General features: G+C 38.3%; 1 protein-coding gene across 2 annotated transcripts in view; it reads left to right on the forward strand.

The window, feature by feature from the left end:
* The first annotated feature begins 13,077 nt into the window (after nucleotides 1-13,077).
* LOC127811372 (uncharacterized) overlaps nucleotides 13,078-26,117 on the forward strand; it is a 49,473-nt gene continuing 36,433 nt past the window's right edge. Inside the window, exon 1 of one of the 2 annotated variants that reach the window (XM_052351162.1) lies at nucleotides 13,078-14,806. In XM_052351162.1, coding sequence (XP_052207122.1) covers nucleotides 13,463-14,806 — 1,344 coding nt within the window. In that variant the 5' untranslated portion in view covers nucleotides 13,078-13,462. The remainder of the gene's footprint in view (nucleotides 14,807-26,117) is intronic. The other variant, XM_052351161.1, reaches the window with a different exon arrangement.

A 26,117-nucleotide genomic window follows, 5' to 3' on the forward strand; every position in this document is an offset into this window, starting at 1 on the left:
CATTTACATAATTTGGACTATTTGGGCAATAGTTCAAATAATGCTTGGGGTTCGCACTAGTGTCATTTTCTTAAAAAAATGAATTAAAGGAAAAATGACAGAGTAAGAATTTGACAAACAAATTCTTTAGACAATTTTGTACAAAATAAAATGTATGTTATGGACACATCCACTTATGGTTAACTAATAACCTCAAAATATGCCATAATAAAATATTTATGATTAACTAATAATAAAATTGATTTTATTGTTAACTAATAACAATAAATATATATATATTTTTTTTAATTTAAATTGAAAAATAACCAAACAAAGCCTTAAATCATAAAACCCACTTTTCAAGATTTTAAGGCCATTTGTTTTCTAGTTCAATTTTTTTAATTTCAATTCTAATTTTAATTTGCATTTTCAATATTGATTTAAAACCTACCAAACATGCCCTTAAATTGATTAGCAGAATCTAGAGAGCTTTGCCACTGATCAATTTCAAATTGACTTCATGCATGCAGTTCAATTTTACTCACAAGAGGACAAAAGTGAATAATAAATTAAGTACATGATCTTTAAATCAAGGCCACCTTTTTTAGACTATCAAGAAGGCTTTTTCTGCATAGCTACAAGAGTTTGACAATTCAATTCAATCACTTGATTTTGCACAAAAGTCTCATAGAAATCCATTTTCATTTTAATTTCTTTTACAGAAGCCACTGGCCACCAGCAACGGACCAGCAGCCACCAGCAATGTCTTTATTCTTCTCTATCAAAAATCTCCATTTGTAGCTATGAAGCTGGTTGGAGAAGATGAAGAGAAACAAGTTGTTGGCGGTCGTTGTAGTCACCAAAGAAGAGGCGGACGCAGAGTAGTGGCGGTTATCCTCACAAAAAAGATGACTAGCGAACTCTCTTCGCCAGATCTCCGGTATTTCCCTTCTCTGGTTGCAGATAGACATACATACACAGCAAGATTTTTGTATAAAAATACACATTTTGTGTATACTAATTCATCCATTCAATGTGTATACATAAAAATAGTACTGTGTGTATGTGTATGTTATGTATATGTTGCATTCAACACAAAAATGACACTGATATCTCAACCAGAAAACAACCTTAGATGCTCTGATACCAATGTTAGAAATAATGAAACAAATGGATCATTAAATTAAACCGGACTTACCTGGTTGCACAGCAAAGATAGAATCAAATGGTTGAATTACTGGTGTAAACAAAATCATAGTGGATCTTGTTTGTATCCACAACCTAAGTGTCTTTCACTCACAGAGAGTTTTTTCAAAGAGAGTATTTTTCAGATTGCATTCATTCTTTTTATCTACTAATGTAAACAAATACACTTACACCCCATCTATCCACTTCCTCCATGAATAAAGGAAGTGGGTTCAATTGTTGTTGGAAGTTTTCTTCAGCAACCGCACACTGTAGTTGCAGACCCACATTCGGATCTGGATCTAGAGTTGGATCCAAAACCCATTATGGGCGGATCTACCTAGGTACACAACCCAGATTTACTTCACCAAGCACCACTACAATGGAAGAAAAATCTAGCAAGGGAGGGAGATGATGAAGAACAACAACCAACTTTCATAAAATCTCCTCTTGGAGCTCTTATGATCTAAGGAGAAAGAGAGAAGAAGAGGAAGAAGAAGAAGAGCTTCCACCGTCAAGATCAAGGAAATATCTCCAATTTGTCTTTCTTTTCCCTTTTATACTTATATATATTAACCCTCCCCCCCCCCCATTTTCCTATGTTCCCATAATTTGACAAACTCAATTCACATGTCATATATAAATACAACTTTAAGTTCCACAACAAACATTCTTTCCAGAACAATGCCAATTTGCAATCCCCTCAACATTTTCCAAATAAAGTTATATGCATTTTTATCACTTTAACTACCTCATGTTCCAAACTTCACTGAATTACTATACCTTCTATATCACTAACCATCCATTGCCAACTTTTTTATTAATAAAGAAAATTTTCAAAGAGAGCTTATCGATAAATTGTACACTGGACTCAAAAGAGAAAGGTAAACCCATAACCTACAAAAATAGGAAACCCATAAATGCTCCGGCAGTCATCGCCGGCCACCCTGGCCAGCGGTTTCCGGCGATCAGAGGCAACCACCTGACACCCTTATCCCCATCGACCAACATACCCAAAAACTAACAAAATTCAACGGCCAAAACTTCATTGATCTAAGATTAAACTTCCAGCCAAACCCAACATCCTTATATATATGTATATATCATGAATCTACCTCCTTGTAGATCAGGGCCACATTGATGGTGAAAATGTGGTCAGATCGAAGATCAGACATCGATTTGCAGTCGGATGGGTTCTTGGTTCTTGCTTCCTTCAAAGGAAGATATGCGGTGGAGAGTAAGAGATAGAGAGAGAAGTCAAGTATGTGAGGTGGAGGAGGAGACGTTGACGATCGACGAAAATGGCGGCGTCCAACCTCTGACAGACAAACTATCCGTTCGAGTAAAGAGAGAGAGCAAATGAAGGTTGGCGAGGTGGGTGGCTCTGAGGACCAGAAAAAATAAAAAAATTTAAAAAGAAAATAAATTACATATATTATATATACAGTATAAGTTTTGAAATTGAAGGGTAGGCAATTATAGTTGTTGATCCTTTGGTGCTTAGAAAAAATTAAAAAAAAATTATACATAAATAGTGATAATTTTTCAAATTGAAGGGTGTGCAATTACCAACCCTTGGCTCTAAGTAGCTCCACCCCTGACCTTGCACTCTTGACAACCCCCTTCCCAATTGCCCTAAGTTTTGACTTCTCAAGCCACTCAAATTCTCCTTATTTGACTTTTCCACATGTCATTTCACTTGCTCCTTCTCTTACTTTGACTTAGACTTTTCAACACAAGTATACCTCTCTTCTTGCCTTAATTCTTTCCACCATCACCTATAACATCATAAATAATTTCTCAAGAAAAATAAAAATTCAATCACCATGATAAAAATCACTTGAGCGACCTAAACCCACAAATGGGTGGTTACACCGACTTCTATTAGAAAGGTATATCGGAAAACCCTCTATGGCATGGTTTTCCTTTTGATGCATATGGATGAATTATATCAAGTCTTGCAAGGATTATTTTCACTTTTGCTTTGTATTGCTTGGTTGTGTGTTGTTCTGTTTTGAAAATTTTTTAAAACCCGTAGATCTTTGCAAAGATTCACTCATAGTTGGTTTTTGGCCTCAAGCCCTTGTTTCCTTTTAGATATCATAAGCTCCTTTCATCCTCTTAACATCCTCGAACCATAATGTCGAATGATGACCCACTTATAGGGTAACCTTCTCTCCATCCTCTTGCCTGACAGTAGCATAGACACGATTGTTTACCATATTAGATAATTACCTTCTTTAACTTAACTTGGAAGTAGGTCAAATTATTTAGAGCAAATAAGCTTCTCTAGGACAACTTTGATTCTCCAAGATAACTTTGGAGTCCCTCTAGCAACTAATAACATTTTCCCGTACAAATTACAAATGCTAGTCATTCATTGGGATAACTTTGTGAAACTCTTTAAGGCGACAATATTTCTCCAGGACAACTACTTCACGTTCTTTTAGACAAGTTGAAAACACTCTCCAAGAAGCTCTTGATAGATAGTAAAAGTAAGAAATTATAGTAGGGTAACTCCTTATTTACATGCTAGCTTTTGAAGAAGGCCAATTGCCGCACCAATGGCAAAATAACCATACCACCTAACATTTGTCAGAAAGTGTCAAAAGTTAACGGCTTAGAATAACTACTCTTCTCTAGGGAAACTTTGCTTCAAAAAGTGATACTTTTAGGTTGGACTTTCAATCAAATTAAAAAGTGAGGAGCCTTTATTATAGCATAGACTACCGTATAAGAGATGAAACAATAATAAAGTTCTTGCAGGAGAATAACGTTCTCCCAGAAGACCAAATTCCTAAACAATGTGTTGTCTTGAGTTCCTCTAAGAGGGCTCACCCAAAGTAGCATTTGGTCCACCCAAAGTCCTCCCAAAGCAACATTAGTCATCCTCTCAGTGATCTTCCAAGAGGATAACTGAGATAAAAGGAAGATAAGGCCATCCTTTAAAGGACTCCTAAGTAAACAAATCTAGGTCCTCTAAGAAGGCCTTCCTGGAAGATAATACTTCCCTGTTTATTGAGGAAACTCACATAATAATGTTGGAATGCACAATATGTCTCCTTTGACATGTCACATAGAAGCTAATGCCTTGCTTTAGTAGCCACTGTAAGGCCCACCTTTTCTTGGAGGAAACCTTAGGCCACTAAGCCTTCCACGGAGGGAGAGAGGGATTCCTCTTAAGCCCATCCAAGCTTAACTCTAGATAGTTGTCCTTTCAAGTGACACATTGTAACGCCCCGCTCCCACTTATGGGTGTTACTCGTGAACAATTACCCAAATTGTCCACCTACCCGGCCTTTAGTGAAGGATGGACCATGTTTCAAGACGAAACGCCCTAGGTGGGAACTAGGCTCGTCCTTCCCTTCCCTTAACCCCAGGATTTATAGCAGAAATGGGCTTCAACCACACCGCATTCGGTTAAAAAGAAAACTCATGAAGATGCCCAACCACCATTTTCTTATTCATATTTAATTCTTTTCCATCCAAGAATTTTACCGAGCTCCATAAATCACCATTAAAATCAATCCATTGATTGATTACCAATTTTGGAGGAAAAACTCATAATTTTCAATTTTCCAAAATTTCGGCATTATTCTCCAAAATGTCCAAAAAATTCCTTTATTTTGAAAATTCCTTCGGGGCCCAAAATCAATTAAGAATTGCCCCAAAATCTCCAAATTTTTTGAATTTTTAAAAAAATTCAACCGGCAAGGCCTGCGCGGGGCCCAACTGCGCCCCCAGCCTGCTGCCACCTACTGCTGCTGCCTCCTACTGCTCCTTCACTTCTTTTTCTTTTTTTTCTTTTTCTTTTTTTTTTATCTTGGGCCTCCTAATCCAAAAATTTCCAGAAATAACACTCCAAAAAAATGCATTGAAAATCTCCACATTTTCAATTCCCAAGCCTATTTTCACAAGAAAAATTCATTTTCTCCAACCTCATGATTTATTCCAAATAAATTACATCCATGGTTCTAGACCTTCACAAGCCATTACAAACCATTAAATTACATCACAAGAAGCACTTACAATAAATAGGCTTCCCCAAGTCATAAAGCCACAAGTTAAATACCACAAGCCTAGGCTTCTTTAAGCCATAAATTTACAACAAAGAAAGAAATATCCATCAAGAGCTTCCAACCACAAGCTTGCAACTTTCCCTTTTCTCTTTTGACATAAGAACAACCTACAAGGGGAAGGTAAAACCTCATGAGCCACAAAGCTCAGTAAGAGTGCATATGCAAAGTAAATACAAACATAACAAGTCTATGTAATGGTAAATCCATGCAAGCATGGTTAAGTCGTTCTATCCTCACAACCCAACATGATTTGAGGCATCAACCTACCATTTCTTTCCCACCCCCATGGCCATAGGTCTCATGAACAAGTAAAGCATGCAAAGAGATACATAAAAATTTATGCAACCTACTTACAACGCAATGCAAGGCCTCCTCCACATGGGGCCATCCCTTACCTCTTCTTGAATCTTTAAATCTTCATTTCAAGAGAGCTTTCATCTTCATTCCCTTCTCTTTTTCTTCTTCTTCCTTTCCTCTCATCTCTTCTTTCTTTCATTCTTTCTACAAATAGCCAAAGGGAGACAAGTCTTCCACACTTGCCATTTTATACTAGGCCTCCATATTTCAAGAATGAATCTAGGCCTTTGGATCTTTATGGATTTGAGAGAACAAATCCTAGCCCTCTACCAAAAGCACAATCCATGTGCTTGAGTCTTCTAAAATCCCAACCATTGGATTTCTTTCCCTTTTTCAAGGCCAAATCTCAACCATTGAATCCCTCTTGAAAATTCCATTTCTTTCTCATTTACTTTAATGAGACAATTTTATGCCATTTTCAAGACTTAATACAAGCCATTGGATATAATTCACCTTTTTAAGACTTGATCCTAACCCTTGGATCAATTTAGTCTTCCAATACCAAAATTAGCCATTTGCTCATATATTTACTTTGACTAATTTCAACACATCAACTTGAGTGACTAATTTCACTCATTTTCATTTAAATAATCCTCCCATTTTCACTCATAAATGAGTGACTAATTTCCATTTCTTTTTTTGCATTTTTCTTTAAGCAACCTAATGATTATACTCACATGGGCAAAAAATGACCCCTTTTTCCTTTTCTTTTTGATTTATATAAATCATTCTCCAACTCATAAATCCACATATATATATATATGCCCCCACATTTCTAATTATATATAATTTCTCTCAAATTTTCAAGATTATGCCAAGTGTCACTCTAAGACACAAACTTGGCTTCCAAGTCTTTATCTTGGCCATCCATGTGGCATCACCACTTTTATTCACCAATTTAGGGAAAAATAATTATTTCCTCCAATAATTTCATATTCTCAATTTTCCCTATTTTCCATAATTAATTTCCTCCATGGAATCACTCCAAATTACCAAAATACCCTTTCATGAATTATTAATCCCATATCTCCACATAAATACAAAATTGTGATTTAATTCACTTATTCACCTAAGTCCACATAGGAATTATTTCTAACCTACCAAAATACCCCTTTATTGGACTTCACCATCCAAATTACCAAAATGCCCCTCTCATAGGGCACTAATATTCTCAAGGATCTATCACCTTCTCAAGGGCATCTTTGGAAATTTTCTTACTTTCTTTCTCATTCTCATACACTAGGCTTACTGGGTGTTACACACATGTCCACCTCCAACATTAACAATAAAAACACTTATAAATACCCCTTTCCCCATTAGGAAAATGATATTCTTTTTATTTTTTTTTGGGATAGGGGTGGGTATATTGACATCAACTATTTTAACTGCATATTCCATTTACAAGCACCTGCAAAACAACCATTTTCTTCCAATGCTAACTTAAGTATTAGAGGGCTTACATGGGAGAGGAATTCTCACATGGCTTCTAACTTGTTATTGAATGTGTAGTTCAACCGAACATCTAGGAGTTCTCTTGAATAGCCAAAAGCACTTTCCCAAACAATGAAGCTCATTTCGTGCACTTAATTTGCTTATCCTGGACAATGGGGTTACCTACAGCCTATTCTTGCAAGTACATATCTAACAATTGTTTGCTTTGCTTTGTCGTGACCGAAGCATTCCTACACTACAAATTCTAATTTTTGTATTTTGGCAACAATAATTTCCCATATCTTTTAAGTCACATTTAAGCACATTCATATCTCAATTCATTTAATCATTTGTTCAATATACTTTGTATTCAAAGTTGTAATCCATTGAATGATTATAATTGGTCAACTTGTGAATACAATCAAATGTGACACTCAAAAAAGATTTTTCATTTCTTTGAAATCTTTCTATTGTTGCCAAAATATAATAATGAATTTGTAATGTGAGAAAGGTGATCTTGATAGTCTTGTGTAACGACGATCGGGAGACTTGGAGGTCTTGCTGTAATGATCAGGTGCCTTGATGAACAGGTGGCTGCTAATGAAAGAGAGGCCCTTGATGACCAAATGCCCTCAGATGACCGAGTGCCCTCCAATAATGGAGAGGCTTGTCTGTAACGATCCGTTAGTGGGATTAGGCTACTCGGGTGATTTAATATGGGAGTTGAATTTTTATTTTAAATTAATGGTAATTTTTTAGGATTATATGTGTGGCTAGGTGTGGTGGAGGAATCAAGTAAAGAGAGCAAGTCCATGTTGAATAGTCAAATGCATGAGGAAGAAGCAAAAGAAATTATATAGTCAAGTAAAAGAAAGAAGCAAAGGTGGAAGTCAAAGCAAGGAAATGGCAAGAGAACTTGGAAAAGGCAAAATTGAATTGGTTAGGTGAGGGAGCTTCCAAAATTGGAAAAGTGAAATATCTATATATATATAATATTTGATTTAGTATATATATATTTATATATATGTGTGTGAGTGCGTGTGTAGGTATAAAAAGGAAAAAAAAAAAAGAGAAAAATATAGGGGCATGTTGGCAGAAAAATAGGGACTAGTTGGCTGAAATTGGGAGGGCTTGTCATGCTTCATCTTCTTTTCTTCTTCTTTCTTCATTCTTCCTCTTCCTCTCGTTATTTTCCATAGCTTCCAAGCTCTCCTCAATCATCATAGAAGCTTTTTTCCAATAAGAACCAAAGGAGAAAATCATCCAAGGCAAGTTCTTCAACCTTCTTTCCATCTTAGAAGGCTTATTCCCAATATTTGCTCTTAAATTCTTATTTTTGACTTCACTAATCTTGTTGTGTTCTTTGGCCTATGATTTCTTGTGGTTATATCTGAATTGAATTTTGTTTTTTTTTTCTAAAAAATAGACATCCTAAGATTCATTTGGACATATTATTGGGGTTATTTGACTAAGTTTTGAGCCCATAATGGCCCTGTGAATCATAGCTTGGAATATGGAAATTTACTATTTTTGTGTAATTTGACGCTACTTCAATTTTTGGGGTATAACTTTATGTGTTTATATTAAAATTGAAATTTGTTTGTTATGTTATAAACTAGACTTCATAAGCTTCATTTTGATATATTAATTGAATCATTTGGTTGTGTTTTAAGCCCGTAGCAGTCTTATTAATTTCTACCTAGAATCTGGAATTGTTTTTATTGTTATGAGTTATCTACCTTGCTTCGGTTTTTATGGAATAACTTTTTGTGGTTATTTTTGATTGCTAATCCTTTTGTTGTTACAGAAACTAGAGTTCCTAAGCTTTAATTTTGATATATTTTGTGTGGTATTTAACCAAGAATTGAGCTCGAATCATATCCTTAAAAATCAGCTTGAAATTTGGAAATTTTGGAATAATGGATTTTAGTCTCCTTTGCTTTGTTAAATCTTATGATAGCTTGAATTCTTGTTGAATCTTTTTTTGATTCACCCTATCTTCTTAATGAATGATGCAGCATGAATCTATGTCTTGGGTAAATGTTTTTAGGAAATAAATGTGCATGCATAAGCATGAAATAGAGCTAATGTTGGGCCATATGGAAGCTTGTGATTGGATAGCACTTCATGAGCATGTTTTATATGTAATATGTTATGAATGATATTTGTGTGCCAAGGCTTTGGGTTGAGCTAATGGGCCTCAAGGTTCGTATGTTGTATGGGCATAATCCTTGAGTTGAGCTAATGAACCCTAGAGATCTCGTGGCGTATGATACGGTAAGACCTTGGGTTGAGCTAATGGGCCCCAAGGACCATATGCTATTTATGGGCATAGGCCTTGGGTTGAGCTAAAGGGCCCTAAAAGTCAAATGATATGTATGTATATATGAGTTTATATGGTTTCAAAAATTTGCATACATTATTCATTGAGCATATGAGGATGGTTCATGGCACGGGTGCATTTGATGTGGCTGTGGTTGGGTATTTCATGAGTCTATCTATTGTTTCAATCCATATTCATATGCTCTTTCATTTTATATTATACTTGTTAGGGCCTTGTGGCTCACTTTTGTTTTACATCATTCCAAGTAAAGGCAAGGCTAAGGTGGAGGGTGATTCTAGCGGGGTTTAATCTTTTGGTATAGATGTGTACGGAGCTCTCCTGAACCCAAAGGTCTTGGGATGTCAGTTTGTTTATGCCACCTAGTTGGCTGTGTCTTTGTTTTTAGGGCTTAATGTATATCTTTTAAGAAAACCTAATGAGATGTAAAAAAAAAAAAAAATGTTTATTTTGTCTTGAATGGGAATATGGTTGTGGTTTTTATTATTGGTGTTAAAGAAGTGAGTGTTCTTAATTGAGTTTTATGTTGTGCCCATTTTGCAAGGACTTCCTCTCGGAACTCCTTTGCTAGCAGAATTTTTAGGAGTGAGCCATCACACTGTCGATATGAACAACCGATTAGGGGTGTGGGTGGATGTCCTCGCGCAAACCCTCTGATACTTAAGTTAGTCTTTAGGTGGTTGAGTGCAAGAATTAAAGTCAAAATAGTAGAGTGAGCGTACTTGAGGGACAAGGAGGTCCTCCTATTTATAAAGGAGAGAGAAGGGGACACACGGCACCATCCCACGTTTTTAGGATAGAATATTCCTAACATATTCTATAGAATTTTAGAATATTCCTATAGGTCCCCAAAAGGGTCATGGAAAGAAGCTTTCGAGTTCTATTGGAGGAACACCTTGAGAGGGTCTTTTGGCTACAAAAGAGGCTCCTAGGGGTGACAAATGGCATGGTCAAACTTCGTAAGCAATGCAATCATGGAGATGGACAGATGGGCATGTTCCTACTCGGTTATGGCCAAGTTGAGCTTTTTGCTTTAGTGAGACATGATTGAGTGGGGCACTCAATCATAGCTGAGTTGAGCTTTTTGCTTTGGTGAGACATGACCGAGTGGGCACTCAATCATGGCTGAGTTGAGCTTTTTGCTTTTGGTGAGACATAACCGAGTGGGCACTGGTCATAGTTGAGTTGAGATTTTTCCTTTGCTTGATTGGCTTTCTTTTTGCTAGCTTCTCTTCAATAAGGGATCGTTTTCTTCTTATCTGAGTAAGCACTTGGTCATGACCAAGTGGGGGGCCACTAGGTCATTGTCTTGTTCTCCATTTACTTGGCTTCTTCCTTGTTTGATTTGATCAATCATTGCTTTGTTTTAGGGTAGTTGTTTTTCACCATTGGACCAATGGAGAGACCTCATTGCCGTGAACTTTCCATGACCGAGTGCCCACTCGGTCATGGCTTGATCTTTGATGGTGCTTATATTTGTTCTTTGTTGATTTTGCCTTGTATTATTGATTTCAGCCTATTTTTGTGTTTGTGTGTGCCCCAAGTGTCCTTTTATAAATCTGACCCAAATTTGTCACTTAGATCTGCTCCATATCCCAATTGCTTGTTGTTTGCAAAGCATATCACTTTCCATCATAATTCAATCGCTTTTCTAGATATGTTCTGTCCAACCGAATCATTCATGATTTTAGGTAGCATTCTAAGATAGCAACATCGAATTGTAGCTTTAAGAAACAATTAAAAGTCAAATGGTACTTTTACGAGATCCTTGTGACCTCAAGGGTCTCACACAACTAAAAGAAGAGATCCATATCATTTGTTACCTTATTTTGGTCAAATTTTTCACACATACTATGAAACATGTGCTACGGTAATTTTCTCATTTTTTTTCGTAAAGTGTACGTTTATTACTAGATAAATACTGTATAGGTGATAAGTCAGATATACTCATTATTTATCTTGAGTCCACAACTTTGCTTTTCACATATTTGTTAAATAGGACTTTCACCTGGTATTCTAAGACATATAAGGTAAGAAGTGGGATTTTCAATTTTTGTCTACTTACATAGCCTCATATTAATAACTTATCAAGGCAATTTTGTTTTAAACTTAAGCTACCATTAACTTTCCTTTGTGATATTCTTAAGACTATATTTCATTTATTATCACTTAGTCATAAATGTGATTGCTTGTATGAGAAAGCCAATCATTTTTGTGACATATCTTTAATTCTTGCACTTAACATTATGCACGAAACACTATATATGTGTGTGTGTGCTTTAATTAATCTGTGTACTTGTTGTTTAATTATAATAATTAAATTTATTTATCTTAGAGAACAACTCAGACAGAGTCTAGGCCAAAAGCTCAAGGTCTGAGACACTATAGAAGGGTCGATAGGTGCTAGGCTCGACCCACTGTTGGGGATAGCTAAGAGGATGCAAGGAGTCTCCAGATGACTTTTGAGAATCTCTAGGGGCCTTGCTTTCCGGAGAGTCTTTGGATGGCTAGTCTTTTGCATGGTTTGAATGGTCTTCGGAAAGGTGACACTAGAAGGGTCTGCAACATAGAAACAGTTAGAAGGCACGCGTGGATCTTCTTTACATGGGTTATTTGATGTCTAAGTCAGACAATAATGTCATGAAGTAGAAGTATGAATGTATGTACGTGTGTATGTTGTATGTATTTGATAGGAGTCTTCCGATAGGTTGTCTCCTAAAAGGAGGTTTTGGGTGGTTCAGGGTCTGAGTCTTCGGGTCCTTAGTCTGTGTGTGTGAGAGAGAGTCCAATAAGGTCCAGAAGCTCCCTTTGTCGTAAAATGAGCGAGTATTTATAGACATTTGGTGGTAGGGTCCATGTGACATGTGGCATGCTGATGTGAGTCTCCCGACTCTTTGGAGAAAATGCATCGCATGAGACCGGAGGGCCTAGAGATATTCGGGGTCAAAGTCCCCCAATAAGTATCCTTCGGATGAGTCTGAAGATTCTTCGGAGTCATCAAATGGCTTGGGTTGACATTCCCGGGAGATACGAGTTTTGGGCCTTGGGGATACTAAGGGGTAGGCTATCCCAGAAACTCTTTAGAGGCTCCAAGAGACTTTTGCCCCAGAATATTTTTTTGGGGTCATCGACCTACTCGGAATATTTATGAGTTTTGGAATTTTTGGGTTTGATTTTTCTAGACCCAACAAAAAGTACTAAAATACAATAGGTATTAATCAAAATGAAACATGAATAATTTATTGATATAAAATAAAAAAATAATACTACACGTCACTGTTTACAAAATATCAGAATACATTTAACATCAATGGAATGGTTGCCTCGTCCGTGCTCACCGCAAAAACAAATTTATAGCACTCTAGCAATGTGGATTCCAATCCCTAATTGGAGTTTCGTAGCCGTTGTCCCCCCCAACCCCAACCCCCACCCCCACCCAATCTGTTTGTTTCTTTTTTATTTATTTATTTTCTCTGTATTTTTCGTTATTTCGTCCCATAAAGCCTCGCAACAAATATAATTTGGCGGTAACGTCTAGGGAGAGAAGCCGAAGAGCGTCTTTCATGTGGCGAAATCAGAACCGTAAACTCTCCACATGATGCATCAAGTCTAACCCTGCCCGTCCGATCAAGACCGTAAGTACAGTCTCCTGTGACGCGCGTGGGTAACGCGGCCCCCTTTCTCTGCCTATCCGCCCTAGTATTGTCGTCCCGATTCGCAGCGAAGACTCAAAAAGTATATAGCGAGAGATCGATGGAAACCTCTCTCTAAAACTCCCTATCTTTACGGAAACCGGACGAAGACTTGGAGAGCGGAAGGCGACTGGATTATCGAGGAAGCTTTCGTCGTCCTCGATGAGTTCTAGGGTTTGTTTTTCTGTCCATTTATCCGATTTGAATTGGTTTCCTCGCTGGTGAATCGATGAAACGGAGCGATCACGGGGTCGGTGAGTAGTCGTTCAATGTTCGCCGATTGAGGCGGCGAGGGGATCAGTCATAGGATCGATAAGGTTTTGTTTGGACTAGGGATAGGTTGAGACGGAGTAGGAAGGCGCAAACGCAGGGGTGTTCGTCGATTGGTGGTTCTTGTCATGCGATTGTCTCGGTCGGCGTCGGTGGTTTCGGAGCGAAGAAGGGAGCAGGGGTTTGGTAGTTTGAGGACTCGGAAGAAGCACAAGAGGCTTGATGCAATCTGCGAGAAGGCGTACAATCGGAGCCATCGGGGTGTGAAGATCGAAGCGAACGTTGGGGATGAGATAGCGGGGAATGAGTCGGAGCTCAGGAGGAGCACAAGGGTCCGGCGGGCTCCGGTGGTGCTTGACTCTTCGCCTCCGCCAGCCAAGAAGCGGCGAAAAGTTGATGGAAGGAGTGAAATTGATTCTGCTGGAAGGGAAAAGAGGAAACCTGGTTCAGATTCGAGGAATGTAGAGGAAGAACCCGCAGCTTGGAGGTCTAGGTTGAGATCTAGGGCAAAGAATGTAACTTTTGAAAGGGTGGGAAAGGCGGAATCTTCCCCAAAAGGTAAAAGGAAGCTTTTTCATGATTCTGATGAGTTTAGTGAAGAAATCAAGGTGAAGGGTAGGGAATTGGATGGTAAAGAGGAGCTGGAAGTTGGTATGTCCACAGTTGTTAAGTCAAAAAGGCCGGGTAGAGTAAAAGCTTCATGTGTTCTAAGGAATGCAAATCAGGAGATTGGATGGTGTTCTGACAAGGAGCATGACAAGCAGAAGAATAAGGTGGAGCAAGACAAAGAGAAGACTGAGTTGGATGAAAATGAGAACAATGAGGTGGAAGAAAATAAAGAGCGGAATGAAGTGAATTTGTTACAGAGTGGTGATGAGATGGGTCTTACACACCTGGATAATGGAGCTGGACATAGCTACAAGCATGGAGGTAGAGATGGTGATACGTCACAACCAGTCGAGAAAGGGGAGAGTGAGTCTCCTATTGGTTTACAGTTAGAAGTTTGCATTGGCGATGACAACGTGGAATCAATGGAACAGGATATGCCACGGGAATTACCAGTGTCTGTGAAGGAGGCGGAAAACCAGAGGGAGTCTACACAGGTTGACCAAGTTGAGGACGGAGGATGTCATGAGAAACCTTTGGAAGATTATAATTCCAGGAAAGATCATAAGTTGGATCCTTCTTCAAGTGATACATGTGGAAAGCTGTACACAAGAGAAGGGAGGAAATGTGGCTTGTGTGGAACAGGGACCGATGGAAAACCTCCAAAAAAGTTACTGCAGGATGGGGCTGGGAGTGATCATGAGGCCTATAGTGGATCTTCAGCATCAGAGGAACCCAACTATGACACATGGGATGGATTTGGTGATGAACCTGGTTGGCTTGGACGCCTCTTGGGTCCGATAAATGATCGTTATGGTATTGCTGGAATCTGGGTCCATCAACATTGTGCTGTATGGAGTCCAGAGGTGTGAGTTCATTTATAGAGTATTTTTTAATTTTGTTCTAGTCTACATCACATCTCTCGTTTGCATGATAAATGTGCTGATTTTTGGAATTGTCCTTCTATGCTGGCAAAGATTGGGCATTTTTCAGTTATCATATTTAGTTCCCAGCTGTTCTGTACCTGTTCTTTTATTTTAACTTTTGTACTATTTACCCTTCTAAACTTTGCAGCAAAAACAGGGCTATGTTAACCCTAATTGAGGTTGTTTCACAACTATGCTTTTGCATAAACCTTTTACTATTTTGACATTGTGGGCGTGGGTAGTCATGACTGTGCTACATTCCCTTAGACAGAGTAGGCCTGAGGTTAAGACAGAGTGCTACCCTATAGTTTTGACTGGATACATTATGGTGGAGATAACCACTCTACTTGCATCAGAGGCTTATAATGCTCCGTTTCACTGGATGGTATTTGATTGCAAGAGCAGCTGGTTGGAGCATGTAATGCACATGCGGACTTTGAATAGTATGGTGGATATAACAGATGTTTGGACCTCCCTCTTCAATTTGGTTACGATTAGTTGAACCTTCTGAATAGATGGACCTTATGTTTGGATTCCTACAAACATGTACCAGGAGAGCAGCATGTAGCTATCCACTCCCGAGTTTACTGAATCATCTTATTCCTTCCTAACTATTACAATCTTTAACTCTTTAACTTTGATCTTCTTAACCGAAAAGTCTCTAACTTTGTGATAGCAACAGCTAGTTGTCATCCTAATATACTGTATCAGCTTGTTTCTTCCTACAGAGAGTTATTACAAAGAATAACTTTTCTTTACTAATAAGAAAAGGTTGCTAACTTTGTGATGGAGTTAAGATGATCGTGACCTACAAGATAACAATAACGATTTTAGTTTTATGTGATGAAGAGTTTTTGAATTTATGTTGATATATTTTAATTCTTTTAGCAGTTTCTAATAGATTATAGGGTAGAATTTTCGGCAAAGTTCCAAATAAGCCATTGTACTTTAAGTTTTGTGGCCAAATTGGCCACTATACTTTAAAAAGATGTAAATTGCAATTATGTGGGGGGTTTTTTGAATATTAATTTATGCTTGCGACTATGTGGGGTTATTTTGATTGGGGATAGAGTTAACGCTATTAATAGAATTAAAAGTTGTTGAACAGTGTTAAGTGAATATCTATAGTAATAGCTAATGTGGCCTTTGAATCTGAAAATACAGTGGCTTATTTGGCAATTTTTAAAATACAGGGGCCAAATTTGTCTCGATTCTGAAAGTAAGTGGCTTATTCGGCCGGGCCCTTCTTAAAGTCAAGTGGCCAATTTGGCTGTCAGGATCTTGAACCTGATGGAACTAATTCTCTTTAATTGATGAGAATTAGGACAAAATGTAGGGGAGAAATGAGAGAAGAATGGAGAGAGATAAGAAGAGCAGGAGGGAGTGAGAGAGCAAGAAGGTTTGAGAGGGAGAGAAATTGAGAGAGAGAGAGAGATCTGAAATGACTGGAAATTCTCATAATTCGCATTAGGCTGGATTAGTTGCTTATATACTAATCCCAGCTAGAGTGTGAAGTTGGCGCCAAGCCAATTTACAAGTTACAACCCAAACAGCAGCTTGAAGGTGCAACCACCTACTTAATTGCCATACAAAAAATAATTAGTCGCTTTATAGAACATTAGGGTTCCTGACAATTAACTCCCCCCCCCCCCCCTCCCCGAAAAAAAAATTTCTTGTCCTGAAGAAATGGACAGCAGCCTGAGGGAATTGAGTCAGCAAATCAGGTAGGTATTTCCACGTATTGTTATTCGGGTGTAGGTGAGTCCATTGCACCAGCATTCGGGTGTAGGTGAGTCCACTGCACCAGCACTTGTGTCAAAGGAGCACCATGCTTGAGAGCGGGTTCAACATCACTGTTTGAGCTCCTTGTTGTTTCGAATTCACGTGTATCCCTCTCAAAGGATTTTTCTGTTTTTTCATGATTGCTTCCATTGATAACTTCTGCAACCTAGCACTGTCCACAGCCTGTTTAACAGTCCTTGGTTGAAACATCTTGATTATAGGCCATAGGTCTTTGCTCAAGCTACTGATGAAGCTTAAGATGAAGTACGCCTCAGTTAGATATGGGTTGAGGTTAAGCATTAAGGACTTCAATTCCTCGAACTTCACTTGATATTGTTGGATAGAACCCTCATGCCTCAGTTTGTTAAACTCTTCGACTACTATTCCTAGGATTCATTGGATTAGATTTCTTTGAAGGAAATTAAGCCTCTCATCAACTTACTCACTCACTAATTGAAAACTCAAGAACAGAATTAATGCAATCAACAGAAACAAATGAACAGAATAGTAAAAGAAACGCAAACCACACAATAGAGACAGATCTTTATCCTAGTTTGGATTATCCAATATTGATGACCCTACATCCAGCCTTCAAACACCCGAGAGCAGTCTTGATTATTCAGAAAACGATCAGTACAGCAATCCCTTCTTGGCTGAGTACACACACTTTATTCTCTCCCAAGGCACTATCGATTATCTAACCTTTCCTCTCAGAGAATACACATGCACTTGATAGAATTTTCATCTCATCAAATGACTCCCCTTTGTCATGACCCTAGGGTTTAGCTAGGGTCTAGGAAGGAATTCAGATAAGAATTAGAGGAAGGAAGAGAAGAAAGGGAGGGAAAGGAAGAACATAACAGAATTGAGGGAGAGAGAGAAAAGCCGTGGGAGAGTATTGAGAGAGGGAATTGAGATTCAAATCATTCATTAAACTTCTTTCTCTAACTACTCAAGCCAATTTATAGGCGTACAATTGAAGATGCTAACAACAATAACATAAAATGCAACTAATGCAACTAATAAGGAAAATACATGACATGTATTACTAATATATCCTTGGGGTTCCTTGGGGTCGTGACAACCTTGCCTTCTATTTATAACAGGTGGACACCCCAATACAACTGATTGGATTTAGATAATTCCGGTTTAAATCCCCCAACTTAAACTAATTACAGTTGAGCCATCGCCTATCTAATTAGTCACTCGAGACACTTGACTGCTTCCACTTGGATATAAGACTTAACTTAATTAGGCAAACTGATTCACATTGACCATGTTAGTCATGTTTCTATCTCCAAATCTACGACAGAAATCTTCAACACAATCTGGCCAATTGTGATTACCTTGCATCCAAATCCAACTTTGAAACCATGAGTCTACTACATCATTGAATTACATAGAGGCTAGGGTGATCCTTTGCTGATTTGGTATATGGTACAATGAGAAGAGCTTCTCACATCGCTTTATCCACTATCTTGCATTCTGCCCTTCGAACATTGGAATATCCAGCTTCGACATATGAAAGTATGGCAGATTTTGCATAGCCGGTACTTCCTGTTGCCTTTTGACCGTCCTTTCCTCCAAATTCTCTCTGATTGCACTAGTTTCCATCTCCAATTCTATGGAACCAGCTGTCCTGGGAGCTGGTCCGAATCCTAGAAGGATCAGATCAGTCCGTACCCTGGAAGGAAAATTGGGAGAGGTACTTACTTGAGGGTGCCTTGCAAGCATCATCATGAATCCATCGAAATTTCTTGATACACCTTCCACCATTGCCTCAATTGATTCAACCCACCAATCCACTCTTTCAATTTTCTGATCCATCACGAGAATTGCCTAGTGATTCTTGTTGGATCCAACTACCAGCGAATTCACGTGTGATTGAAGATCGGTTGCTGTCGTGTTCATCTGCTACAGTTGTAACTCGAAATTCTTCATCCTTGTATTGTCGGCCATGGCTAGATCTCACGAATAGGGGAATTCAAAGGCCTAGGAACTGCTTTGATACTACTTTGTCAGGATCTTGAACTTGATGGAACTAATTCTCTTTAATTGATGGGAATTAGTACAGAATGTGGGGGAGAAATGATAGAAGAATGGAGGGATATAAGAACATAAGGGAGCGAGAGAGAAAGAAGGTCTGAGAGGGAGAGAAATTGAGAGAGAGAGAGAGATCTGAAATGATTGGAAATTCTCGATAATTCTCATTAGGCTGGATTAGTTGCTTATATGTTAATCCCAGCTGCAGTGTGAAGTTGGCGCCAAGCCAATTTACAAGTTACAACCCAAACAACAGCTTGAAGGTACAACCACCTACTTAACTGTCATACAAAAAATAATAAGGAATCCCTTTATAGAACATTAGGGTTCCTAACATTGGTCTCAAGGCTAAAGTACAGTGGCTTATTTGGCACTTTGCCCTAGAATTTTTGAATTGTGTTACATTGTCATATCAGGTGGGACTAGTTGTAGAAAAGCTGGTTGTCTTGGGAGTTTTATTAAGCCCGTAGATATGGATTATTCATGTAAGACAAAATAATGAGTTTCAAGGTAGATAAAATTTGGAACTTGGACAGTCCTCATCTCACTTCTCTCCCATACACTTTCTCCTTGCCTCTATGTTGCAATTTCCCTTTCTCTTTTCCTCTTGTTATTCCCTCTATCTCCAGGTTTCTCTAGTCTTATGTTGTCTTCCGTTTTTCTCTCTCTTATCTATAATCTTCTCATCTCTCTCTTTGCACCAATTCTCTATTCTTTCCCTTTTGTTAGCCTAGATCTCACCTCTTAATATGATTGCTCAACCCTCAAAACACACCCGAACAATCTCTCACTCTCGCAACACAAAAGTAAAACAGAAAACATACAAGAATTTAACCAAGAACAAAAAAAGAACACAAGAGAATTTATCCTGGTTCAGTCTCAAATGAGACTTACATCCAGATTGGCTTTGCCCTTAGCTTTCTCCACTATCTTTGAATGATGATACACGATTACATGTGCCCTAAACACCCAACTCTCTCGCAGCCCATAAACCTGAAAGCTATACAAAGTTGAAACCGAAAGATATGCCCTCTTTCACACACATCATACACTCGCACAAGATAGAATGAAAAGCTCTCTCTAAAGCCAACCTCCCGATTCCTATTTATAAGCTATAAAGGCGAGAGTAACAACTTGACTGATTGCCCCTAAATTGTAGTTAAAAAAATCCAGTCAGCCTTCTAAAAACATATCCTTATAGAAGAGTTTAAACACAAAATAAACCTTGACATCTCTCTTACATTACAAACCCTAATCTAGTACAAATGCCTTTTAACAAATTCTCCACCCATTTGACTTGATTAGGCTTCTCCCAGTTCCTGCAACCTTCAATTCCTTGCTTGACCAAACTGTGGGATCTTCATACAGTGCTGAAGCTTGGCTGATGGTACTGCTTTTGTAAAGATGTCTGTTGCATTATTTTCATCTGCAACTTTAGTTAAGAAAACAGATTTATTTTCAATCATTTCTCTCATAAAGTGGAGTCTCACATTTATATGTTTTGTCCTCTCATTGTGTGCCTGATTCTTAGATGTATGGCACTTTGACTCTCACATAACAAAGTGGCCTTAACCTCTAAACTTGGGAGTTCACTCACTAGTCCCTTAAGCCACATAGCCTCTTTAAAAGCTTTCGAAATTGCTATGTATTCAGCCTCGATTGTAGATAATGCTACTACATGTTGGAGACTTGATTTCCAACTAATTGTGGAGTTTCATAACCTAAACACCCATCCAGTTGTGGATCTTCTTTTGTCTATATCAGCAGCATAGTTTGCGTCCGAATACCCTAGAATACTTGGTTGGACTCCTATCTTAGCACCACCATAGGTTAGGACATGACTTAGAGTTCCATTTAAATATCTAAACATCCATTTTACTGCTAACCAGTGGGCTTTCTCTGGATTTGCCATAAAACAGCTCACAACACTCATAGGATGAGCTAAATCTGGCCGAGTGCACACCAAGCTATACATTAGGCTTCCTACCGACTTGAGTATATGGAATATGCCTCATTTCCTTCCTTTCTTCCTCATTCGTAGGGGATTGGACAGAGGACAGCTTAAAGTGTAGTGCAAAAGGCACACTAACTGCCTTTGCATTTGACATTCCAAACTTGGATAAAACCTTAACTAAGTAAGACTTTTGAGATAGGTATATCCTCCTATGGTGTGTATCTCTAGAAATTTCTATTCCTAGAATTTTTCTAGCTTCACCTAACTCTTTCATTTCAAATTCAGTTTTCAACTTTCGCTTGAGAAGTTGGATTTCTTGATGGGATTGACTTGCAATGAGTATGTCATCCACATACAATAGTAAATATACTGAAATGCTAGGTGTAACATGCTTATAATACACACAACTATCATAGGAACTTCTAAAATACCCTTGGCTTACCATAACCGTATCAAATTTACGGTACCATTGCCTTGGGGACTGCTTAAGCCCATATAGGGACTTCTTAAGCAAGCATACCTTCTCCACCTTTCCTTTAGCTTCAAATCCCCTTGGTTGATCCATTAAAATTTTCTCCTCTAGGTTCCCATGAAGGAAAGCAGTTGTAACATCCATCTGCTCTAGTTTCAGGTCTAAATGAGCTGTTATGGCTAATAAAACCCTTATAGATGTATATCTCACTACTGGGGAGAATACTTCATTAAAATCAATGCTTTGAACTTAGGTAAACCCCCTAGCAACCAGCCTAGTCTTATACCTAGGCTTAGGGTTAATTCATTCCCCTTCCTTAATCTTAAACAACCACTTGCAGCCTACAATGCGCTGCCCTTTTGGCCTTTCAACCAATTCTCAAGTTTGATTTTTCTTTAAGGATTCTATTTCAGACTTCATGGCTTCTAGCCATTTTTCAGCATCCTTAGAGGACATTGCTTCTTCATAGGTAAGTGGTTCTTCCCCCCCTATTTCGGTTGCACTAGTAAAAGCATAGGCCACTAGATTAGAATAACCGTACCTCTGGGGTGGTTTGCGAACCCTAGGTTGTCTATCCCTTGCAACACTATACTTGTCCGGATTTGGATGGTCTCCTAGGCTGGAGTTTGCATCACTGTATACTTCATTTTCTTTATAGTGAGAAGATTCTTGGGTCTGGTCATGGGCATGGTCATCTTCACGATCACTACCATGAAACTCATATGCAGTTTCAGGCGGTTTTGAGGTATTAGATGGGTTAATTCCTAATATTTCTACATGTACAGATTCTTTTTCCTCTCCTAAGCTATGCTGGGTTTGAAGGCTTTTTAATTTCATGGTAGAGGACTCATCAAATGTCACATTTCTTGTGACTATAGTTCTAGGTCCTTCTGATTCTAGGTTCCAAAGCTTATAACATTTAACACCTGAGGGGTAACCTATAAATAGGCATTTCTTGTCTCTAGGCTAGGGGTGTTCAAAAAAACCGGTGCACCATGGAAACCACCCAAACCGAACCAAACCACACCGAATCGGTCGTTTTTTTTTTTTTTTTTTGCAGTCCAAAACGGGTTGGAGACTATACAAACCGTGCGGTTTCTCGGTTTGTATAGTTGGCGGTTCGGTTTTAAACCAAACTGCCCAAGAAAATATAAAAAAAATATTATTATTAAAATCACCCAACAGTCCCGCGCAACCCTTATTATTATTATAAAAATATAGGGATAAAAATCACCCTATATTTTTATAATAATATATAACAAGTTTATAATAATATATAACTAGTATAATTGCCAACAGATTTTAATAGTTTATAATAATATATAACTATTATATCCAATATTTTTATAATAGGTTATAAATTCTAACAAGTTATAATAATATATTATATGCTGCCAACATATAATTTTCAAACCGCGGTAAACCGCACCAAACCAGCCGCAAATGCGATGCGGTTTGGCGTGCTAAAAATGATTCAGACTAGCCAAACCGCACCGTGCACACCCCTACTCTAGGCTCTAATTTGTCTTGCTCCATATGAGCATAGGCTAGGCATCCAAATATTCTAAGGTGTGTTAAGACTTGGTTTGTGCCCTGTCCACCTTTCATATGGGGTCTGAAAATGAATTGTTGCAGAGGGTGACCTATTAATAATATGGGCTGTTGTGGAAACAGGCTCCCCCTAGAAGGATTTGGGAAAGTTTGCATGAAAGAGCATGCATCTTACCCTTTCCAAAAAAGTCCGGTTCATCCTTTCAGCTAACTCGTTTTGCTTAGGGTTCCCTAAAGTTGTTAAATGTCTAAGTATGCCTCCCTCCTTACACATTTGATTAAAATTCCTATTGCAAAACTCTAACCCATTATCTGTCCTAATAGCCTTCACTGATCTGCCTTTTTGGTTCTCTACCATTGTCTTCCATGTCCTAAAAGTTTCAAAAGTGTTATCCTTAATCTTTAGAACATATACCCATATCATTCTTGAAAAATCATCTATTATCGACAGAAAGTGCTGAGAGCCTCCGTGAGTCATGGTTTGGGATGAACCCCACAAATCTGAATGACTGTAGTCTAGGGGTGCTTTTGATGAGTGGATAGCTATTTTGTTAAATTTTATCTTAGTTGCTTTCACATACATGCAAGATTCACACTTGCTTAGTTCTAGGGACTGACCTAACTCCAATATCCTTTGTTTAGCAAGTTCCTTGAGCCCTTGTGTTAAAAGATTGTCTCGAGTATATGGTATAAGAAGAAGATGATGGTAGTAGTAGTAGTGCATGATGGTAGTACGCTAGAGTTCCTTTAAAGAATTAAATAGAAGTTGTAACCCAAAAAACTATAATTAGTAATAAGTGGGGGGTTAAATTGTAAATATTTAATGTCTTCTCTAGGGATATTTGCCCACTCTATAAATAGAGGGCAAAGGGGTGTGCGAGAGTGCTGAATTAAGTCTCTTTCTATTGTAATGAGTGTTGTATGTTCTCTGAGAGGAAAGGCTAGATTTTGTGATAGCTTTTGTAATCTTGAGAGAGAACTAAGTGCTGGGTGTACTCGGAAATAGGGAGGATGTTTTCTTGCTGCTGTACTAATTGATCCTCTAAATAAAGACTGCTCTTGGAGGGGGTTTTGAAGACTGGATGTAGGGTTGCATCATATGCAATTCGAACCAAGATAAATCCGCGCCTACTGCTGTTGGTTTGATTGTTTCTTGTTCTTATTTTCATTATGTTTGATTGCTTAAGTTTTCTGTTTCAATTCCTATTTACACCAAGAGTATTTGTGAGTGTTGAGAGAGGCCTATATCATCTAAGGGTAATTTCGCATAGTCCTAGGTTAACACCTTGTTCACTAATGTGTGACATTCTTAGATGCCACAATCTTGCCTTATCATGGGAGTTTGAACTTACAATTGCAGTTTCGCCACATAAAGTGGTTGCTTGCAAAAAATAAATTCCATTCCTTAACACAGCTTTCATGCATACTAGAGAGCCTTTGTTTATTTTCACCACTCCTCCCTCACCTTTAAATTTGAAATCGCTCCTATCCAATTCCCCAAGAAAAATCAGGTTTCTCTTAAGTTCAGGGACATATCTCATGCCTGTGAGGGTCTAAAAGGTTCCGTCATGCATCTTTAATCTAACATCCCCCACCCTTTGAACCTTACATTCATAATTATTTCTTAATAGGACTTTCCCCCATTAATTTCCTTAAAGTTTTGGATCCAATGCTTCCTTGGGGTCATGTGGAAAGAACAACCTGAGTCCATGACCCATTCTTGGTTGTCTATTCTGTCACTCACTGTTAGGGCATTTGGACTATCATACTTGGTGTCACAAATATTAACCCCCCCATTAGAACTTTCTTTATCGGCATGGTCTTTCTTCCTCTTAGGACAGTACTGCTTAATGTGACCTTGTTGACAGAAATAGCATTTTATTGGGCCTTTTCCATTCCTAGACTTAGACCTTGATTTACCTCTGTTCTTAGAATCTTTCTTAGAACTTCTTGATCTTGCTGTTAAAGCATCACCCAGTGAAGGTTTACTATCCATTTTAATTCTCAATTCTTTAGAATTTAATGCCCCTATTACATCTTCAAAGAGAGTTTATTGCTACCATGCTGGAGAATATCGACAAAATTCTCATAGGTAATGAATAAAGAAGGACAGAGGCTTTGTCTTCATCCTCATATTTTACATCCATGTTCTCTAAATCTAAACATAGTTTGTTAAAGTCATCTATATGATCCTGAAGTTTCTGATGATCATGCATTTTAAAATTAAAAAATCTGGCCTTGAGGAATAAATGGCTGGAGAGTGTCTTTTTGAGATACAAATCTTCTAACCTTTTCCAGATTTCTGCCACAGACTTCAATCTTGACACTTCCTTGAGCACTTTGTCTCCAAGGCTCAGAATAAGAAGGTTGTAAGCCTTCTTCTTAATCTCCACTCGGGCCTCCTTCTGTTCTACTGTTAGAACTGGTGATTCTTTCCCGGTTGATGCCCCCCCTCGATCATATCTTCTTGTTCTAGCGCCCCTTCCAAACCGAGATTAGAGAGGAGAGCCTCCATCTTGATCCTCCATAGCCCGAAATCATTTTTCCCATCAAACTTGTCAATGTTTGATCGAGAGGCAATTGGCGCCATTCTTTGTCCCTGAGATCATCTCCCTTTTCTTGAGATTCTTGAATTCTTGATCAATTCCAAAAGTGACCAGCTTTGATACCAAGTTGTTAGCCTAGATCTCACCTCTTAATATGATTGCTCAACCCTCAAAACACACTCTAACAATCTCTCACTCTTGCAACACAAAAGTAAAACAGAAAACATACAAGAATTTAACCAAGAACATAAAAGAACACAAGAGAACTTATCCTGGTTCAATCTCAAATGAGACCTACGTCTAGATTAGCTTTGCCCTTAGCTTTCTCCACTATCTTTGAATGATGATACACGATTACATGTGCCCTAAACACCCAACTCTCTCGCAGCCCATAAACCTGAAAGCTATGCAGAATTGAAACCGAAAGATATGCCCTCTTTCACACACGGCACATACTCACACAAGATAGAATGAAAAGCTCTCTCTAAGCCAACCTCTCGACCCCTATTTATAAGCTATAAAGGTGGGAGTAACAACTTGACTGACTGCCCCTAAATAGCAGTTAAAAAAAATCCAGTCAGTCTTCTAGAAACATATCCTTATAGAAGAGTTTAAACACAAAATAAACCTTGACATCTCTCTTACATTACAAACCCTAATCTAGTACAAATGACTTTTAACACCTTCATTGGCTTATTACTTCTCCATATTCTGCTGTATCTTTTATTTTCCCTGCCTCTGCAACATGTCTTTTGTCCCCACACCAAATCTTCTTCTTCGCTATGTTTTCTGCTAGTATTATTAGATCCAATCTCTGTCTGCATTCCCTTTTCCCATGTTGCTGCTACCTTTTTCTTCTCCTATTACAATGGATTTATCCTGTCTTTCATTTGAAGACTGGTC

The sequence above is a fragment of the Diospyros lotus genome, chromosome 10 (assembly GCF_014633365.1).
Source record: "Diospyros lotus cultivar Yz01 chromosome 10, ASM1463336v1, whole genome shotgun sequence".
In the NCBI taxonomy this organism is placed as follows: Eukaryota; Viridiplantae; Streptophyta; class Magnoliopsida; order Ericales; family Ebenaceae; genus Diospyros; species Diospyros lotus.